At 46.5% G+C, this 20,222-nt stretch overlaps 1 protein-coding gene across 19 annotated transcripts in view; it reads left to right on the top strand.

Annotated features, from left to right (window-relative positions):
* Positions 1-20,222, top strand: part of PPIP5K2 (diphosphoinositol pentakisphosphate kinase 2) — a 215,561-nt gene that overhangs the window by 29,432 nt on the left and 165,907 nt on the right. For all 19 annotated transcript variants that reach the window (XM_075325050.1, XM_075325053.1, XM_075325052.1 and 16 more), the window contains exon 2: positions 19,832-20,205. In XM_075325050.1, the coding sequence (XP_075181165.1) occupies positions 20,050-20,205 (156 nt within the window). In that variant the 5' untranslated portion in view covers positions 19,832-20,049. The remainder of the gene's footprint in view (positions 1-19,831; positions 20,206-20,222) is intronic.

Here is a 20,222-nt window from a genome sequence, read left to right as displayed (position 1 = left end):
TGATGACACATTAACAATGCTGTAGCCAATCGCTGAGCTCAGCGGCTTGTGCTGTCAATTCGGGAAGAGCATCTGAGCTTGATTACGGACTTGTCATCCGCTTTGTAGAAGATGAGACACCAAGCAGCGGTGGAGACTCGACAGTGGACCTGGAGGGGAGGAGTTACAAATTTTTGTTAATAAAAAAAAAAAAATACAGCAACCGGAGCAGGGGCTCTCTGGAACAATTTGCCACCTTGTGTATAAAACAGCTACCCTGGGTCATGATGGCGGTACAACAGCCTGGCCAAATCTTCCTGGGAAACACATCCATTCCTTGAGATTGCTCCACCATCATGTGACATCAGTGCAGGTGTCTTTAAAATCCAGCACATGGATTAAGGTCCATGCGCAGAACACCTGTCATGTGCAGTGCGCCACGGTGTGTATATACCTCAGCCTTACCCAGCTTACTATGCACACACAATCTCTCCCGCATGTCAATCCAGAGCTGTTCTAAGAATGGAAGCTAAAACAGCAGGTGGGGATTTCAAAGATGTCTGTGCTGACGTTACTAGACTGTAGAAAAGGAGTATGTTTCTAATGGTAACTCAGCCAGGATTGTGCACCGCCCCCAGCGACTCGGCCAGGATGGCGCACCGCCCCCAGCGACTCGGCCAGGATGGTGCACTGCCCCCAGCGACTCGGCCGGGAGGGCACACCGCCCCCAGCGACTCGGCCGGGAGGGCACACCGCCCCCAGCGACTCGGCCGGGAGGGCACACCGCCCCCAGCGACTCGGCCAGGATGGTGCACTGCCCCCAGCGACTCGGCCGGGAGGGCACACCGCCCCCAGCGACTCGGCCAGGATGGTGCACTGCCCCCAGCGACTCGGCCGGGAGGGCACACCGCCCCCAGCGACTCGGTCCGTTGAGTCACCAAGCTAAAACTAAATTGTGTTAGCTTAGCCATAAACACCATTATTATCATGTAATTGCCTCCGGGAGCATTAAGACTGCTTACTAGCCGATATACTGAAGTCGGGCTCTTTAAAACTGGTGACGTAGAGCTCAATTGAGGTGAATAAGGGGCAGCTGGAAAGGCCTGATGCCAATGAAAGCACTGGAAACTCTTGCGTGTCATTGTGTAATAATGCAGGCAGCAATGAGACTTCTGTTATTTGGGAACATGGTGACTCCTGTTTTTTTCCTTCCGTTACTGAGGAGCGGACCTGCTGCTTATTCTGCTATTAGCTGCTGCAGTAAATGAAGAGTGTCACTTCTGCATCAGAGCAGTGGCCATTTCTGTCTGGACATGGGAAAAAGTTATGCAAGCGCCTGGCTGTAGTGACACATGGGAATTATCGCTAGTGATGGCCTTTTGTTTTTATATTTGGGATTTTTTTACCCCACTGGGTGGACTCAATTGTAAAAATAGTGGACAAGTACAAAAGTATCTAGAAAATTCTGCACCGCTTTTGTATCTTTGCAGGAAAAATGCTGTCTATAATAGGTGTGTTTTTGACTCCTTTTTGCTGCATTTCTGATCCGCTTTTGGTGCAGACTATGCCTCATTCATCAGGATGACTGAAATCTTCATGAAAGAAACGCTGAAAAAAAATGATATGCTGCAGATTTAAAGGAAATGTGTCAGGTACAGAATGCAACCAGGACCACGACTAATCCGCTTGAAACCGGGAAGTCCACTCCCCATGATTTTTGTGTGTAGGGAGCTGTGGCCCATGAGAACTGACCCGTGGGATCTTTGCAGGCAATTGCGGAGCCCTATCCCCTTCGTTGGGCTTCCGTCTCACTCTATCTGGGCCTCCTGTTGGACAAGACCTGGAATCTTCTCCCCGGCTGGTCAATTAGAAAAGTGCTTGCAGCTGTCCTTGCTCTAGGGTCCAGGTACCCCGACTGTGCACGGCCTCCGGACCGGATTCCCGCTGTCGATACCGGTGGGCTACAACCCTGCCCCGGTCCACTTAAGGTCCTCCGCGACCGGATCTCCGTCGCCTGTGGCCCTGTCTGCCGACTGCCACCTAGTCAGTAGTCCGTTAGTCTAGAGGCTCCAAGCCCTGACTACCCTGTCACTTCACACTCCTCTCACTTCCTCTCTCTCCGCTCAACTGTTTTTGTTCCCTCCCCTGACACCTCAGGACCCCTAGGTGGGCGTCACCATCTGCTTGGCCCCGCCCACTGGTGTGTCCCTATTGTCATGGGGGGTGACTAGGCTTTACTTGCTGGTGTTATGTACCTGGGTGAGGGTTTGTGTTGGTATTGCCAGGGAGGATGAGTCCTGCACCTGGAAGATTTGTGCAGTCTCTGTGACAACCTGGTTTTGCCAGGGCGTCACAGGTACGCACGTCACCGCTGATGATGCTGGACATGGAATAGCATGTTAGCACGTCCCTGTGGGTGTGCTGCCATTCTAAGAGTGCAAAGTGAGCCCAGGAAATAACGCCCTTCATAAAATAAAGGATCTTTAGAAATACATTTTTATTGTGCCAATACTGTGGTGTTAGCCTGCATATCTACAGTACATTCTCATCAGCTGGCCTGCTCATCTGAAGAAACAGTTACACATGCAGTGCACAGTATAAAGGAGTACAACCACAATTGAAAAGTAATATTTTAATCAATAGTTCCTGGAATGCAAATCTAAATTTTTGACAAGACTAAGGCTAGGTTCACATTTCCGTTGTTTATGATCAGTCACAATCTGCTACTCTGATAAACACAATCCGTTTGGCGGATTCCGTTGTTTCCCATATATTTGTATGAGCGGCGGATTGCGACTGATGCCCTTGCGTTGCATCCGCCGCCCGACTGATCAATCGTGGAACGACTGACCGTCGGGCGGCAGGAATGCAGCATGTAGCGTTTCTTGAGCAGCGGAAGCCTTATGTTTTCACTGCGCGTGCTCAAATCTTGTGTTTTAATCATTCAAATGAATGTCTATCTCTCGGCGGCCGAACGATCAGCTGTTCTCCCGGCCGCCGGCTTTCGAGAGCGATCAGCTGATCTCCCGGCCGCCGGCTTTCGAGAGCGATCAGCTGATCTCCCGGCCGCCGGCTTTCGAGAGCGATCAGCTGATCTCCCGGCCGCCGGCTTTCGAGAGCGATCAGCTGATCTCCCGGCCGCCGGCTTTCGAGAGCGATCAGCTGATCTCCCGGCCGCCGGCTTTCGAGAGCGATCAGCTGATCTCCCGGCCGCCGGCTTTCGAGAGCGATCAGCTGATCTCCCGGCCGCCGGCTTTCGAGAGCGATCAGCTGATCTCCCGGCCGCCGGCTTTCGAGAGCGATCAGCTGATCTCCCGGCCGCCGGCTTTCGAGAGCGATCAGCTGATCTCCCGGCCGCCGGCTTTCGAGAGCGATCAGCTGATCTCCCGGCCGCCGGCTTTCGAGAGCGATCAGCTGATCTCCCGGCCGCCGGCTTTCGAGAGCGATCAGCTGATCTCCCGGCCGCCGGCTTTCGAGAGCGATCAGCTGATCTCCCGGCCGCCGGCTTTCGAGAGCGATCAGCTGATCGTTCTGTCTCTCTCGTTTTACAATGGAATCCGCTTTATCATGACAATGAATTCTATTCTTGTCATCCGTTGTACAACGCATCAGTCACAAGCGTCAAGCAACGCATGGGACTGATGCAAAAACAAAGGAAATGTGAACCTAGCCTAACATGTATTAGAACATTTGTTAACTTGTAACCTGAAAGTAAGATTAATAATAGAACTTTCCTTACAAAATCATCAAGTTTATTCAAATTAGTTCATGGAAAAATCAATGAATATACCCCATTTAAAAAAAAACTACATCTAGTATATTGTATGACCTTCATGATTTTTCAGAACCACACCAAGTCTTCTTGCATTGAATAAACAAGTTGGCAACATCTATCTTTTTTCATTCTTCATGAACGACATCTGCATGCTGGATGGAGGGAGACTGATGCACAACTTGTCTCTTCAGATTTCCCATAGGTGTTCAGATCAGGAGACACAAATGTCTTTTGGATCAATGTCATGTTTTTAAAAAAAATGCATATTTATCAAGGGCATGAAGTGATGGTAGCATCTTGTCTGTCAGTATATGGCAGTACATCTGTGAATTCCTGCTACTATCAATGAAATGTAGCTCCCTAATTCCATCAGCACTAATGCAACCCAGTATAAGAACAAGGTCACCACCATGTTTCCCTGTAGGCACCATACACTTTTCTTTAGTGTACACCTCTACACCACCATACAGATTTGAAGCCATCAGTTCCAAAATTGTTTACTGTATCTTGGTCCCCTCACTCCAGAGTTTGGAGTCCCTGGGCTCTTTTTTTCCGCATGGGCTTTAAGAAAGGCTTCCTTTGTTGGCAACACCCAGGCATGCCATTTCTCTGGCATGTATTGTCACAGGAAACAGTTTAGATTTCTACTTCAGCTAACTGCAATGAAATTTCATGTTGATTTTCTTTAACCCTTCTCATCAAAAGATGCTTATGTTAGGTGTTAACTTCTGTGGTCGTTCTGGATGTTTCTGTGAGATGTTTGCAATTCTATCTTTGTCAAAAAATGTTATCACTTCTGCTACAGTATACTGACTGATAAAACTTTGAAGATCTTCTTGTAGCCTTCATCTTTCTTTTGTAAAGAAATTATTTTTTCTCATGTCTTGTAACATTTCTTTTCAATGTGGTGCCATTGCTGACGTTATGAAAAGACAATGTGCTTTTCTTTAAGTAGCTCCTTTTTATAATTAACTGTCTGCTAGGCACCTGTTAATGGATAATTAGACTTAACTGTGGTTGAATTCTTGTTAATTAGAAAACTTTTGGCTCTGCATCTAAGACTTTCATTAAGGTGTATTCATGTTTGCAACATGTTCTTGAATTAATTTGTTAGGAAAATTCCGTTTTATGGGTGTGCCAAATAATAATTCTTGATTGCAACCAATGGGCCAATTTGTGGGAGTATTTTGTAGTATGGTAGCTCATAAAAAAAAAAGTTGGTTTCGAGGAAAACCAAGGGTTTTCTGACAAATCTGTTGTGGTGTACGGAGCCCTTTATTCTAAGCCCTGTAAGTAAGTCGATGCAGCAAGGGAACGGTGAGGAATTCTAAAGGTAATTTATTAAGTTTTATTTTTTTATTTTTCATTTTGTGCTCATTAAAGGAGATTTATATATAGATAGACTGATATGTAAATTACCTACATTTAATGTCCATTGCTGGTATACAGAGAAGGGTCAGGTGCGGATTCTGCACAATACACGGCTGGTGCCGGCTAGGCTGCACAGTAGTTAGTATGTGGCTTAGGCCTAAGACACACGGCATAAAAATCGGAGCGAGTGGAATGCGATAAAACATCACATTCTACTCGGACTAATATTAGCCTGTGTGCCAGCACCCATGAGCGATTTATTTTCTCGGCCCTAATCAGACCGAGAAAATAGTCGCAGCATGCTGCGATTGTAATGCGATCCTTGTTTCTCTTGCACACATTCAAGCCTATGGGGAGAGAGACAAATCACACTGCACTCGCGGTACACCGGTGTACTGCGAGTGCAGGGCGAGAATGGCAATAGCCGGCTATGGCGGAGAGAGGGAGAGAAATTCCTCCCCTCCTCAGTGCTGGCTCACCCCTCCTCAGTGCCAGCCCGCCCTCCACAGCTGTGGTCCGATCGCACAATCAGACCTCAGTCGTAGTGACACTCGGCTCCCGCTGTGCTACCAGCGAGAGCCAAGTGTAATGCGAGGATCGCAGTAGTCCCCCGTGTGGCCCCGGCCTTAGAGCCAGTGATCAGAGACTAGCTCCAACGTCTGCTATTTACTGAGCTGATGGCATAACTGGACATATTACAATTTCAAAGGGAAGAAAAACACATCTTTCATATGCTGCACCAAATTCTCTTGGCCAACCACAGTGACTAAGGTCTTCAATGTTGAGTATTCTTGGGGCTGCTTCACGAGCGCTTTATCAGTATATCTTGAAACCCTCCAGTTTTGAAATCTTTGCCTGGGAAACTCCTTGCTGCTGTGGTATAACTGTTGCGTATTTATTTGTTTTGCTCAGTCTTGTCATAATGTATGTTCAGTAACTTGACGCGGTCTTTCACAACCTCACCATTGTAGTAGAGTTTGGCTGTGCCTGACCCAGTTTTCAGCCTCATACACAGCTGTTTCTGTTTCAGTTAATGACTGTTTCAACCACCATATGAAAATGATGATTGGTTATTCATATACCGACTATAAACCTACAAAATCCCTAGCTGCAACAACTGGTGCAGTTTTGAAGGCAGAGCGTGGTCCCATCAAAGGCTATGTTCACACTGCATCTTTTGGTGCGTTTTTGAGGTCACACCAAAATACCTGCATTTCCTTCTCCCAGCAATGTCTGAGTTTCTATTTTTCTGTTCACACTGGGCATCTTTTTTTTGTCTGCATCTTGACTGCGTTTTTAAAGATGCAGCATGTCAATTCTTTTTGCATTTTTCCAGCCTTTTTGAGCCCTTCCAGTCAAGAGATTTGACTGAAACAACACATTGGGCATCATGTGGTAAAAACGTGTCAAACGCATGGAATTTTTTTGTGGGTTTTTTTTTTTTTTTTTCTTTCTTTTTCTCCCCAGGTGCATTTTTGTTGGGGCCAAAAACACTGCATCTTTGTAGTTACAAAAGATGCACTGTGTGAACATAGCCTAATATTGATGTGAATGAGATTTTTTGTTCAGTCACTCTGCGTTTTATTACTAAAAATAAATTAATGACACTTCTACATTTTGAAAGCATTCTTAAACCCCAGAATTGCGAATTTTTTTTTTTTTCCTCTCTAAAATTATAGGTCTCAGAAAATAGTGAGAAACTACCGTATTTTTCGCTTTATAAGATGCACCAGATTATAAGACGCACCCCAAATTTAGACATTTAAAAAAGGTAAAAAAAGAAAAATGGGGTCTTATTCTCTGGTGTTTTCTTACCGGAGGGGGGGCAGCAGTGGTGGTGAAGCGGAGTCACAGGAGGCAGAGGTTGTGCTGGCAGGCGAGGCGGTTCAGTGGCAGCGGCGTCTGTGGTGGCAGGTGCGGTGGCGTCCGTGGTGGCAGGTGCGGTGGCGTCCGTGGTGGCAGGTGCGGTGGCGTCCGTGGTGGCAGGTGCGGTGGCGTCCGTGGTGGCAGGTGCGGTGGCGTCCGTGGTGGCAGGTGCGGTGGCGTCCGTGGTGGCAGGTGCGGTGGCGTCCATGGTGGCAGGTGCGGTGGCGTCCATGGTGGCGGCGGGTGAGTCGTGCAGCAGGCCGGTTAAGTGAGTGTCCCAGTGTCCGCGGTCCCGGTTCAAATGATGGCGCCTGGAGCGGCGCATGTGCAGATGGAGCTCTCATCCAAGAGCTCCATCTGCACACACGCCGCTCCCGGCGCCATAATTTGAAACTGGGACCGCGGGCAAACTGGGTAACCTACCGCAGAGCTGCCCGCCCCGCACGCAGAGAGTGGCAGCCGGGTACCTGTGTGCTTGTGTGCGGGCGGCAGCCGGGTGCCTGTGTGCGAGAGGCAGCCGGGTGCCTGTGTGAGGGTGGCAGCTGGGTGCCTGTCGGTGCCGGCTGCCTCCCGCAAACAGGCACCCAGCTGCCGACTGCCTCGCACACAGGCACCTGGCTGCTGCCCGCACTCAGCCACAGGGTGCCCAGCTGCCACCCGCACACAAGCACAGGTACTCTGCCGCTTGCACACAGGCAGCAGGCCGGCCGATCGCCGCACAGACAGGACCCCCAGGTAAAGCTATATTTGGATTTTAAGACGCACCCCCCATTTTCCTCCCAAATTTTTGGGAGGAAAAGTGCGTCTTCTAATCCGAAAAATACGGAATTTTATTTTTTTACCCCCCAAATTCCCTTTTTTTTATCATCACTTCAATAAAAAGTGCAAGTATTATTATTCATCACACTGTTCTGAAATAATCTTGTTTTCAGTTCCTTTTTTAACATAATATAAACGCCTTAAAAACAAAACCCAAAAAGCAATGGATTGCAGTTTTTTGACAATGCCGCCTCATTTGCAATTTGTTCCCTGCTTTGCAGTATATCGTATAGTAACATTAATATTGTGATTCAATACTATAACTCATCCCGCAAAACCGCCAACTCTTATATGGACACATCAGCAGAATAATAAAGGTATGGCATCTGGAAGAGGGGAGAGAAAATACAAACATGCAAAACAAATGCATAGAATGCATAATTATAGTTGGAAAATGTGTTTTTTCTTTTTTTTTTTTTTTTTGCTCTGTACCGTTCTGAGAAAGAAATCAGCACAAGTACCACTGATGTCTATCGAGATAGCCCATGGCGTCTAGTATAATAAAAGTAGAACAATTGTTTAGTATAAATACATCACAAAGTGTATATAGGGTCATTCCGTGTCAAGTGGACCAGTGGTCCCCACTCGACGTTCTCCGATTTTGCTGAAAATTTATAAGGATGTACATGTATGTTTGAAAAGAAGTTCTGTAAATTTTTAGGGCCAGATCTCAAATACATTGGGCACTGTTGACCTTTCACTGGAGGCCCCCCCCAAGGCTGCGGCTTCAGCTAAGAGGATTTTGCAAACTTTGGCACATAGCCATTAGAGTTCTATACTGGCTATGATGCTGAAATTTGGCATACTAGCTCAACTTTTGCTGCTAAACGCGATAAAATTATTACCGGCTATGACAAAACAATATTTCGGCTGCAATTTTGTGTCAAAGTAGCTTGCAAAACGCCTCGCATAAAATTTATGCCAAACTTTGCCCATATATAACTCAAGACCAAAAACCAATAGGAACTGGTGCTTTGCCCTGTACACCAAACATCTACATGACTTTGCATTGCTGCAATATCACGGTCAAAGCATATGTATTTGTGGAAATATTCACACCCACATATGATGAAAAACTTAAAAACACTGAATTTTACCTATTTTTAGGTCAAATTTCCCAAAAAGGGTACCCCTAAAATATATTAATTCTGTTATCATTTGAAAGAGCACATTTTTCTCTACAAGGATTATTGGGGGGGTTTTTGGAGTTTCTCCATTTAAGAAAAGAAAAATGCCACTGAACATGGTGTTATGTATGCACGTAATGCATTGATTTTGTGTTTGATTTTCAGATTCTTATCACATGTTACAGAGTTGTATTGTTGCTAGCAATGTCTATTATAATCAAAAACCTATAAACCTATTGACTATTGTTACATTTTAATGCATATATTATTTATTTTTTAGTGATGGAGAATGAAATTGATGACAAAAAGATTCGCATTTCAAGGGTGTCAAATGACCCATCATCTTTCATTGCCCATGTAGATGGATCTGTCAGATCAGAAATGCCTTTTGTGCCAATTGCAAACCTCCAGCCAGGGCAATACATTGCCTGCATTTACCATAGGAACTGGTGGATTGGAAATATTTCTGAAGTTCAGTCGACGACCATGAGGCATTAATACATTTTATGCATCCTCATGGAGCAGCTAGCTTCTGTCACTGGCCTGTGAGAAATGATACATGCTGGATTCCCGAGCAGTCGATCATTGCAATAATTCCAGCACCAGCTGCAACAGCAATGGGCCGACAATACAGCTTCTCTGAACCCATTATGTTGCAAATTCAGCAACAATTCCAGACCACTTACTTAGACTGAACATTATGGCTTGGGAGCCAACAAAAGATACCCAATATTAGGCTTGGGATCCTAGGCAAAGACCCCCACCCTCAGGCTTTGGAACCTGCGATAAAGAGACCACCCGCGACTTGCCTTGCACGGCTATCGGCCATGGCTCCTAGGCGATGGGGCTGCCAATTCTCGAAAGACAGCATTATTACAATTCTTAATAGGATTATAATACCAATTCTTAGGGAATTGGTTGTGGTATAACCACCATGGACCAATGCAAGGGTTTGAATAGTGCAGTTAGCATTCATTGCGTATTAATAAATAACACCATGTTCAGTGGCATTTTTCTTTTCTTAAATGGACAGACTCCAAAAAAACCCCCAATGATCCTTGTAGAGAAAAATGTGCTCTTTCAAATGATAACAGAATTAATATATTTTAGGGGTACCCTTTTTGGGAAATTTGACCTAAAAATAGGTAAAATTCGGTGTTTTTAAGTTTGTCATCATATGTGGGTGTGAATATTTCCACAAATACATATGCTTTGACCGTGATATTGCAGCAATGCAAAGTCATGTAGATGTTTGCTGTACAGGGTAAAGCACCAGTTCCTATTGGTTTTTGGTCTTGAGTTATATATGGGCAAAGTTTGGCATAAATTTTATGCAAGGCGTTTTGCAAGCTACTTTGACACAAAATTGCGGCCGAAATATTGTTTTGTCATAGCTGGTAATAATTTTATCGCGTTTAGCAGCAAAAGTTGAGCTAGTATGCCAAATTTCAGCATCATAGCCAGTATAGAACTCTAATGGCTATGTGCCAAAGTTTGCAAAATCCTCTAAGCTGAAGCCGCAGGCTTGGGGGGGAGGGGGGGCCTCCAGTGAAAGGTCAACAGTGCCCAATATATTTGAGATCTGGCCCTAAAAATTTACAGAACCTCTTTTCAAACATACATGTACATCCTTATAAATTTTCAGCAAAATCGGAGAACGTCGAGTTGGGACGATTTTTAAAACTGGTCCACTTGACACGGAATGACCCTATAACTAAATGTAAAGCTCTCTATTTAGTCCTTTTCAGTTGTGGGTTTCTGCCGCCTCTCCATGTCACTGCTATGTAGACTGCTAAAGAAACGAGAACTGACAATAAGTGACAGCCCAAAATGCTTGTTAGTAATTACTGCATGGTTATTTGTGGGGATTTAGTGTAGCGTCTGACTATTACTCCGCACAAATCCCATCTTGTATGATTGAGGTCACATTACAATGATGAAATGGCTTCAGTTTGGGACGTGAGCCACAAGAGGCCTGTAGAAAGAGGGGGTAGTTTTTATTAGTGACATTCCCTCTAAATATTGATTCCCCTATCTGACTAAGGCCTTGTTCATACATCCATGCTTTTTCTCATATGTAAAGCACGTTGTTTATCAGTATTTTGGATCCAAGTTTCTTCCGTGTTTGGTCTGTGGCTCAGTTTTTACCATCAGTGTTTGATCCGTGGCTCAGTTTTTACCATCAGTGTTTGGTCCGTGGCTCAGTTTTTACCATCAGCGTTTGATCCGTGGCTCAGTTTTTACCATCAGTGTTTGGTTTGTGGCTCAGTTTTTACCATCAGCGTTTGATCCGTGGCTCAGTTTTTACCATCAGTGTTTGGTCCGTGGCTCAGTTTTTACCATCAGTGTTTCATCCCTGATTATCACATGAAAAAAATAAATACGTTGCACAGGTTAGCAGAGGATTGTGGTGTTAGGGCTTATTCAGTTATCCGGTGTTTCACGTATGTGAAAATATACCAATTTTCAGTCTGCAAAAAAGGAATTCTGACTTGTGATTAGTCCCACAGACTGTCAGATATGAGTTATATCCGTGAAAACACGGCTGGAACTTGTTCCCTTAAATCAGACATCTGAATGAGCCCTTAATTACGGACAACACTTGGACTGCACACTTATGCCATCCGTCTGTTTTCGTTTGATTTTTCATGGACCCATAGACTTGTGTGGATAATTTTGATTTGTGACTGATCAAAAACACATATTTACCCTGGGTGTCCGACTCCGCACCCTGCGAATAATAAAGACAGGAATTCCACTATTACTACATGAAGTAATGAATACATAAAAAGGTGAGGTTACCTGGATAATGTGTAAAAGCCATCCAGACAGGTCATTGTGACCTCAATTTTGATCAAAAATGCTCTGGACTTCACCACTTTTTTTTGCTGACTTAGTCTACAAAAATTACATAGTAACAAAGAGGAGACGGGTGCACTCTGCAGTGCTAAGACATGTAACAATGAATATGGGAAAATAGACCTGCATTACTGCTATGAAAAAACATGTAAAAATTGAGATTCTTAAAACTGGCCAATTTTGAGTGCTATGTGAGCCCAACAGCCAGTAGCAAGGCGACCTCTTTTTGTTGGGTCCCTGCCCACTCTAATGCCTCTATTTGGGTTAAAAAAACCCTACAATTTATATTGGCCAGGCGACAGACTCAATGGAGAAAGTGATTAGACTATGGACACCTCGGATCATGTTCAGGCTACATGCGCACGCTGCTTATTTTTCGTGTTCACAAACTGCAGCCAAAACTGCAGCCAAAACTGCACCTTGTCAGAGAGAGCCTGGAAATGTCACAAAAAATGTAGGTGCTTTTTTGGTGCATTTTTGCTTCTTTTTTGGTGCGTTTTTGGCTGCAGTTTTGTCAACAATTGTTTCATGTATTTTTCAGTTCAAACAAGCCCATAAAGCTTGTTGAATTGGAAAAAAAATAAATTAGAAATAAATAAATAATTAAAAAAAACTGGCGTGCGGTCCCCCCCAATTTTAATGCCAGCCAGATAAAGCCATACGGCTGAAGGCTGGTATTCTCAGGATGGGGAGCTCCACGTTATGGGCAGCCCCCCAGCCTAACAATATCAGTCAGCAGCCGCCCAGAATTGCCGCATCCATTAGATGCGACAGTTCTGGGACTGTACCCGGCTCTTCCCGATTTTGCCCTGGTGCGTTGGCAAATCGGGGTAATAAGGAGTTAATGGCAGCCCATAGCTGCCACTAAATCCTAGATTAATCATGTCAGGCGTCTCCCTGAGATACCTTCCATGATTAATCTGTAAATTACAGTAAATAAACACACACCCAAAAAATCCTTTATTAGAAATAACAAACACTAACAAATTACCAATTTATTAACCCCGACAAAGCCCTCCATGTCCGGTGTAATCCAGGATGGTCCAGCGTCGCTTCCAGCTCTGCTGCATGGAGGTGACCGGAAAAGCAGCAGACACCGCCGCTCCGGTCAGCTCCACGCAGCAACTGAAGACAGCCACGCGATCAACTGAGCTGTCACTGAGGTTACCCGCGGCCACCGCCGAATCCAGCGGTGGCCGCGAGTAACCTCAGTGACAGCTCAGCTGATCGCGCTACTGCGTGGAGCTGACAGGAGCGTGGAGGACGGGACTATCAGCGGTGGCGGTGGCAGTGAGAGGGGTCCATCATCTCCCCTGTGCGTGCACATTGGGGACAGCGGTACTTCGGGGAACACGTGGAGGACGGGACTATCAGCGGCGGCAGCGAGAGGGGGATGGACATTGGCAGCTAAAAACATTGATTTTTCCCTCTCGCTGCTGCCGCCGCTGATAGTCCCGTCCTCCACATCATCTCCCCTGTGCGTGCACGCTGGGGACAGCGGTACTTCGGGGAACACGTGAAGGACGGGACTATCAGCGGCGGCGGCAGCGAGAGGGAAAAATCAATGTTTTCAGCTGCCAATGTCCATCCCCCTCTCGCTGCCGCCGCTGATAGTCTCGTCCTCCACGTGTTCCCCGAAGTACCGCTGTCCCCAGCGTGCACGCACAGGGGAGATGATGTGGAGGACGGGACTATCAGCGGCGGCAGCGAGAGGGGGATGGACATTGGCAGCTGAAAACATTGATTTTTTTTCCCTCTCGCTGCCGCCGCTGCTGATAGTCCCCGTCCTCCACATCATCTCCCCTGGGGACAGCGGTACTTCGGGGAACACGTGGAGGACGGGACGGGACCACTTGCCTGACCTCACTTCCTGACAAATCACCTGCGTTTTTGGTACCAAAAACGCAGGTAAAAGGCAGGTAAAATGCACCACTTTTGATTAGCATGCATTTTTTTCTGCGTTTTTGATGCCCTCATTGATTTCAATGGGTGACAAATGTTGACAAAAACGCAGGAAGAATGAACATGCTGCTTTTTTTTTGTCACAAACTTTTGACAAAACGCTGACAAATGAACTGCAATGTGCGCATGACAAATCTGACTTCTCATAGACTTTGCTGGGAAGTCAGATGTCAGAAAGTTCTGCTGACAAAACTTCAGCCAAAAAAGCATCAAAAAAAGCAGCGTGCGCATGTAGCCTTAGGGAGACCCTGGAACTGACATTCTGGCTCATACCTCCCAACTTTTAAAGAAGGAAAAGAGGGACAAAGTTTGCGGCGCGCGCGGCAAATTTTTAGGCCACGCCCCCTAACCACACCCATTTCACAGTCACGCACATATCCACTCCCCATCCACACCCATTCAGCATGGACACGCAGGCAGCCGGCGGGCCTCCAGCATGGACACGCAGGCAGCCGGCGGGCCTCCAGCATGGACACGCAGGCAGCCGGCGGGCCTCCAGCATGGACACGCAGGCAGCCGGCGGGCCTCCAGCATGGACACGCAGGCAGCCGGCGGGCCTCCAGCATGGACACGCAGGTAGCCGGCGGGCCTCCAGCATGGACACGCAGGCAGCCGGCGGGCCTCCAGCATGGACACGCAGGCAGCCGGCGGGCCTCCAGCATGGACACGCAGGCAGTCTGCTGTATCCGGGACGGTTGGGAGGTATGCACTCACTCTGCTCTGTCCTCCTGCACTCACTCTGCACTGTCCTCCTGCACTCACTCTGCACTGTCCTCCTGCACTCACTCTGCACTGTCCTCCTGCACTCACTCTGCACTGTCCTCCTGCACTCACTCTGCACTGTCCTCCTGCACTCACTCTGCACTGACTCTGCTCTGTCCTCCTGCACTCACTCTGCTCTGTCCTCCTGCACTCACTCTGCTCTGTCCTCCTGCACTCACTCTGCACTGTCCTCCTGCACTCACTCTGCACTGTCCTCCTGCACTCACTCTGCACTGTCCTCCTGCACTCACTCTGCACTGTCCTCCTGCACTCACTCTGCACTGTCCTCCTGCACTCACTCTGCACTGACTCTGCTCTGTCCTCCTGCACTCACTCTGCTCTGTCCTCCTGCACTGACTCTGCTCTGTCCTCCTGCACTGACTCTGCTCTGTCCTCCTGCACTGACTCTGCTCTGTCCTCCTGCACTGACTCTGCTCTGTCCTCCTGCACTGACTCTGCTCTGTCCTCCTGCACTGACTCTGCTCTGTCCTCCTGCACTGACTCTGCTCTCTCTCTGCTGCTGCTCTTACCTCAGTTGCAGAACAAACGAAGCGGCCGCTGTGGAGAGCCGGTCACGTGTGAGAATCCTGGGCAGAAGAGGCAGGCAAAGGGGGCGTGGCCAGCATAGAGCGAGCAGCAGGAGGGGACAAGGAAGACATCCCGAGGAGTGTATGTGTCCAGCATTCAGAGGGGGTGTGGACAACAGCAAGTGGCGTGCCCAGCAGCATAGATGCCATGGAAGGCATCCAGAGAGTGTGGCCTGCATCCGGAGGGGGCGTGGTCGGCAGAGTGCGGGGGCGTGGCAGCTGCCTCTCACTACAATGCGGGATTACGGAGCTCCCGGGCGTGAGAACGGGACTAGACTATAAGATCGGGGCTGTCCCGCTGTATCCGGGACGGTTAGGAGGTATGCCTGGCTCCAGGGCTTAAATTAGAGACACGAAAAATACCAAGGCTTACGCTAGTTAACACATAGAAACTGAGGCTGTAGGCGGCTCAGACGAGACTTCTATAACGTCCTTTCTTTTGCTTTCTTTTCCTTTCCTTTCTTTAGTCTTACTTTTTCTTATCCTCCCCTTATTTCGCGCAGTACCACTCAACCCCTGCGGTTATCTTGGTAATCTTTCTTCGTCTCTCTTCAACTGGATAGGATTTGCCCTTGTTGGTACATGTAACAGTAGCCAAACTTCAAGTATTTTGGTTTATAAGGTGTTGGAAGCACGACTTGGTTTGTGCCATAACGAAAACAACCTAGGATCCTAGTGTGTTGCAGTAGTTACTGTTCTAATATATTGTGATTGTTTACTTTCTGTTCTTTGAAATTTGTTGTGCAAATGGAATAAAACTTGATTTACACAAAAACCCTACAATTTAGGGGCGGTTTGCATCTGTTCACATTAGAAAGATAGGACGTGACATCAGTCTTTTTGCTTACATTACAGGGTTCTGCCTTCTGATTGAGCACTCCTGCTCTTCAGCCTCAGGCGATTTTAATTCTCCATTTGCAGGTTCCTGTCCGCCAATAAATTGTAGGTTTTTTTAACACAAAGTGAGGCATTAGAGTAGGCAGGGACACCCAATAAGGAGAGGTCACCTGGCCCTTGGCTGTTGGGCTCACATAAAACTGGCCAATTATGTGTGCTAAGTATCTCAATTTGTAGTAGGGATGTAACCTGACCCCTCACTGCTGACAGTCTCTTGCATTGGAGGATTTCAATTGCACTTCACCAAAGTTATGGTGAAGGCGGCAGCTGATTTGTGGCCGCTGATTGGTGTAGGAAGTATTCAGTTTTATGGTAGCAGATCTGCCCTTTAATAATTACACCTCCCTATATTGTTTCTTCGCGCTGTAGTTGGCTGATTTGCCGCCAATTAGTTTTCCACTCTTGTTTGTCGGAGCCTCATTAGTTGTTTTTCTTTTGCAGTCGCCTTTATTTTCTGAATGGCAGTGTTCATGAGGTAATTTGTGGTGTTTTTGCAGATAGTTGTATAGTTGCTAAGCAACGCAGCCGGGTGACGAAAGCCGGTGTACGGCTGTAAAGAGTTCCTTCAAATAAGGCATAAATCATTAGCATGGCTGGAGGCTCTTCTTCCTTCAGTATTCTGGATACATGTAGTTTTCCATTAGAGGGGATCTGACCTTAGACTATGCTGTCCTATATTGTTTGGACAGGTCCACCCTCCTGTTAGCCAAAAGATTGGCCGATAGGAGTGTTTACGGAATATACAGGACACCTAATAAGAGTCCGATATAGTCATGGTGGGGGGTTCCTGCATTTTCTCCCACACTGCCCACAATAGTCGTCAGGCTGCCATGTTGGCCATGAATCAGTGTAGAGGTTTCTCAACAATTCACTGGAGTCCTGCAAATTACCACTATGCTATGTATTCTTTAGCCATATTCACACTTCTGGGTCCTGAACCAAACTTAATAGCCAGATACATGACTATGGGGTTGTCGGTCTGGGTCAGGAGACACGCGCACCATGACATGGACGTGTGACTGCGGCAAAACTCAGCAAGTGATAGAAGTCGAAGCCGCATTTGAGAACCCCCTAAAGACAAAACTGTGTCTTCTACTGTTCCTGCAAACCCTATAATGCTTTGTGCAGACAGCGTTCCTTAGATGCCAGCACACTTGCCAAGTCTTTCCAGGCAAATCGGCTTGAAGGAAATGCCATCGGTGGAGAGCTTGCGGCTGGAAGCTGCCCGGAGTATGAGCAGGTCACTTCTTCAAATCACTTCACTGATTCCGAACCCAGAAGCATTTGAAAAAAGTGACCTATGATGGCAGGTATACACAGCAAGGTGGTTTTGACATAGCAGTGCACTATGTTCATTTCATGGGGATCTTCAGACTGATTGCGGGTGGACAACTGCACCCAGGTATGCTGTGCTCTGAAACGCTGTGGCGCGTCAGGGAAAACCTAGTTTGAAAACCAACTGGGGTCTATAGGGACCTTACTAGTCTAGCATGGCCCCCGACCGCTGCCTTCAAGCTCCGATCCAGTTGATTGTCAGGACTCAGTCATGTGTACATAGAATGTATATCACCCTGGAGTGGGGCAGGAAAATACAGTCACCGAGTACAATATTTCATAATGTAGCATACCTGCCCACAATTGCGCAGCCATGCTCGGATTCATGCTGCCCGAGATTTAGGCGGCATGAACCTATTCACTGGTTACTTTTAATTGTTATGCACTTTCTAAGTGTGGCTGCGGCCTCTGTCTGTTCTTTGTACGTGGTAGATTTCCCTCTTGTTATTTTATAATACAGATTTGGTGCCTTAGTACGCCTGGTTATTTTGGGTTACATTTATTTATGATATGCTTATCACCTTATTTAATGATGGTGTTCTTTTATTTGATCCAAATACTTAAAGGGGTTGTCTCACAAAGAGAGTGCATTTTAATCAATAGATCTTGAAACATAACTAAGTTCCACAATTGGATGTGTTAAAAATAAATGTTTCTGTGCTGAGATAATCTTATAAATGTGTCACTGCTATATACAGTGGATCCTCGGTTTACGAGTAACTTGGTGTGCGAGTATTTCGCTATATGAGCAAAGCTTTCTGTAAATTTGTAACTCAGTTTACGAGCAAGCTTTGCTGTACGAGCAAATACTCACCGCACACACTTCCGGTTCCGTACTTTCACCGCGCTCTACCTCGCTCTTGCAGTCTGCACAAACACACACACACATTATGCTCACCTTATCTTCTGTACCCTCGCCGGCCTCCTGGTTCTTGTAGTGCGCAGGTACAGTATGTGTATCCGGTAACCATCGCAACGATGGATGAACTTCCGCAGGTCAGCCACTTCTCAAAGGTTGCGCCAAAGGCGGCTGGCCAATCAGAGGCAAGCAGCTCCGGCGTATGACGTCTGCCGCTGAAGCGCTGAAAGGGGAAGCTCCGGCATCGGTTACAATGGTTACCTGATACACATCATGTACCTGCGGACTACAAGAACCAGGAGGCTGGCGAGGGAACGAAGGGTAAGGTGAGCATCGTGTGTGTGTGTGTGTGTGTGTGTGTGTGTGTGTGTGTGTGTGTGTGTGTGTGTGTGTGTGTGTGTGTGTGTGTGTGTGTGTGTGATGGCACAATAGGGGACCAGGATGGGACATTGAACAAGTTGTGGAACAAATTGTCTGAACTTCCATTATTTCCTATGGGAAATTTTGATTTGCTAGACAAGTAACTTGGTTTTCAAGCACACTCCCAGAATGCATTGTTCTCGTAAACCAAGGTTTCAATGTACTGTGTAATGGGTGTGTCTGACCATATAGGAACATGGTCTGATCATACTACATCTCATGGACAGGGGAGGAAGCAAGTCAGTATTCAGACAGGAGAGCAGGGGATCATAGCTGATTCTTCCTGTGAGGTATAGCATATTTTTCAACGAGCAGGGAAATGTTTTACCTCACAGAAAGCAACATCTGTGATTTTGTGCTGTCCTGTCTATACCCTGTGGCTTCCTCTTCTGCCCAGGATATTTGTGCATGTGTAAAATATATAGATCTAGAGAGATATATATTGCAAATATTAATAAACGCTGAATAATGTTATTCGGTGGTTTTATATAATTTATCAGATTTATACTAAGCTTTATGAGAGCCGGTTTTCATTAGCATTTATTAAAGTCTACTACTCGTTGGTGTATGAAGTATTTATACCAGGAATTCTTTAATGAGGAGAACACACGGAATGAGTAAAAATGTATGGTTTTGATCATAATCCCAGGAACCACTGATGTGGCGGCCGTAGAGCAGCGGGGGATTTTGGAGGCAAGTATTTTTTCCTGACCGTCCCTATTTTAGGGTCCGTTTTCTATAATGCTAGGGAACCCCTTTTGACTCTGGTTTCACTATAAAGGCATACTCCGCATGAGGCTTGACAATGGGATATGAATGGAGCGGTGATTGTCAGCAGCAGTCTGTACACTTTAGTGTTGAGTTTCTCAGAAAGTCTCTTAAATGTGCACTTGCAGGCAGGATAAAGCAATCTTTTGTTAAAAGGCTCAATAAAGGTTCCTTTGTTCCGTGGAAAAGGCGATCTTCTGCTCAGCATTTCATTGTATATACACTTTTGGAAACCAGCATTAAATATAGATTCCTATTTATGGCAGGTTAAAAAATAATTGCTACTAAGCCTTTTATCTGCCTCCTAAACCCACCGTCCTCATAGTCCAAGCTCCGTCATGGAGTGGCAGAAATATAGTGTCGGGCTAGCTCGGAGGAGAGGTTCTAGGTTGCCCAATTTCTAGCTATGCCAGCTCATGTATGCTCACATTTCTCTTCTGTTCAGGAATGGCAGCCAGTCAGTGGCCTGAAGAGGAACACCGCAGCTTGTGATGATTGTACGGGGAGACGTGATGACATTCAGGGACTGAAGAGATGGTGATTGCACGGTCTGCTGGATTAAAAGGCTGAATAATCCTCCCCATTGTTAAGCAGCGCTAGACAAATTACACCATCAGTCATCTCTACTCGGGCACATGCAGGTCCGTACAGAAAGTTTCCAGTATGTCTGTCAGCGCAACGGAGAGCGACATCCCAAGATTCTTTGTTGGTTGTGAGGAATCGGACGAGGCTTTGGATCAAGGCAAAGCAGAGAATGTGGACAATCTTTTTGCAAACATTGAAGATGATGACGACGATGATGATGAAGAGTATGACTCTGTACGTATCACATCATG

The sequence above is a fragment of the Anomaloglossus baeobatrachus genome, chromosome 1 (genome assembly GCF_048569485.1).
Source record: "Anomaloglossus baeobatrachus isolate aAnoBae1 chromosome 1, aAnoBae1.hap1, whole genome shotgun sequence".
NCBI classification, from domain to species: domain Eukaryota; kingdom Metazoa; phylum Chordata; class Amphibia; order Anura; family Aromobatidae; genus Anomaloglossus; species Anomaloglossus baeobatrachus.
Note: the sequence above shows the minus strand (reverse complement) of the source record. Positions and strands in the feature narration are given on the sequence as shown.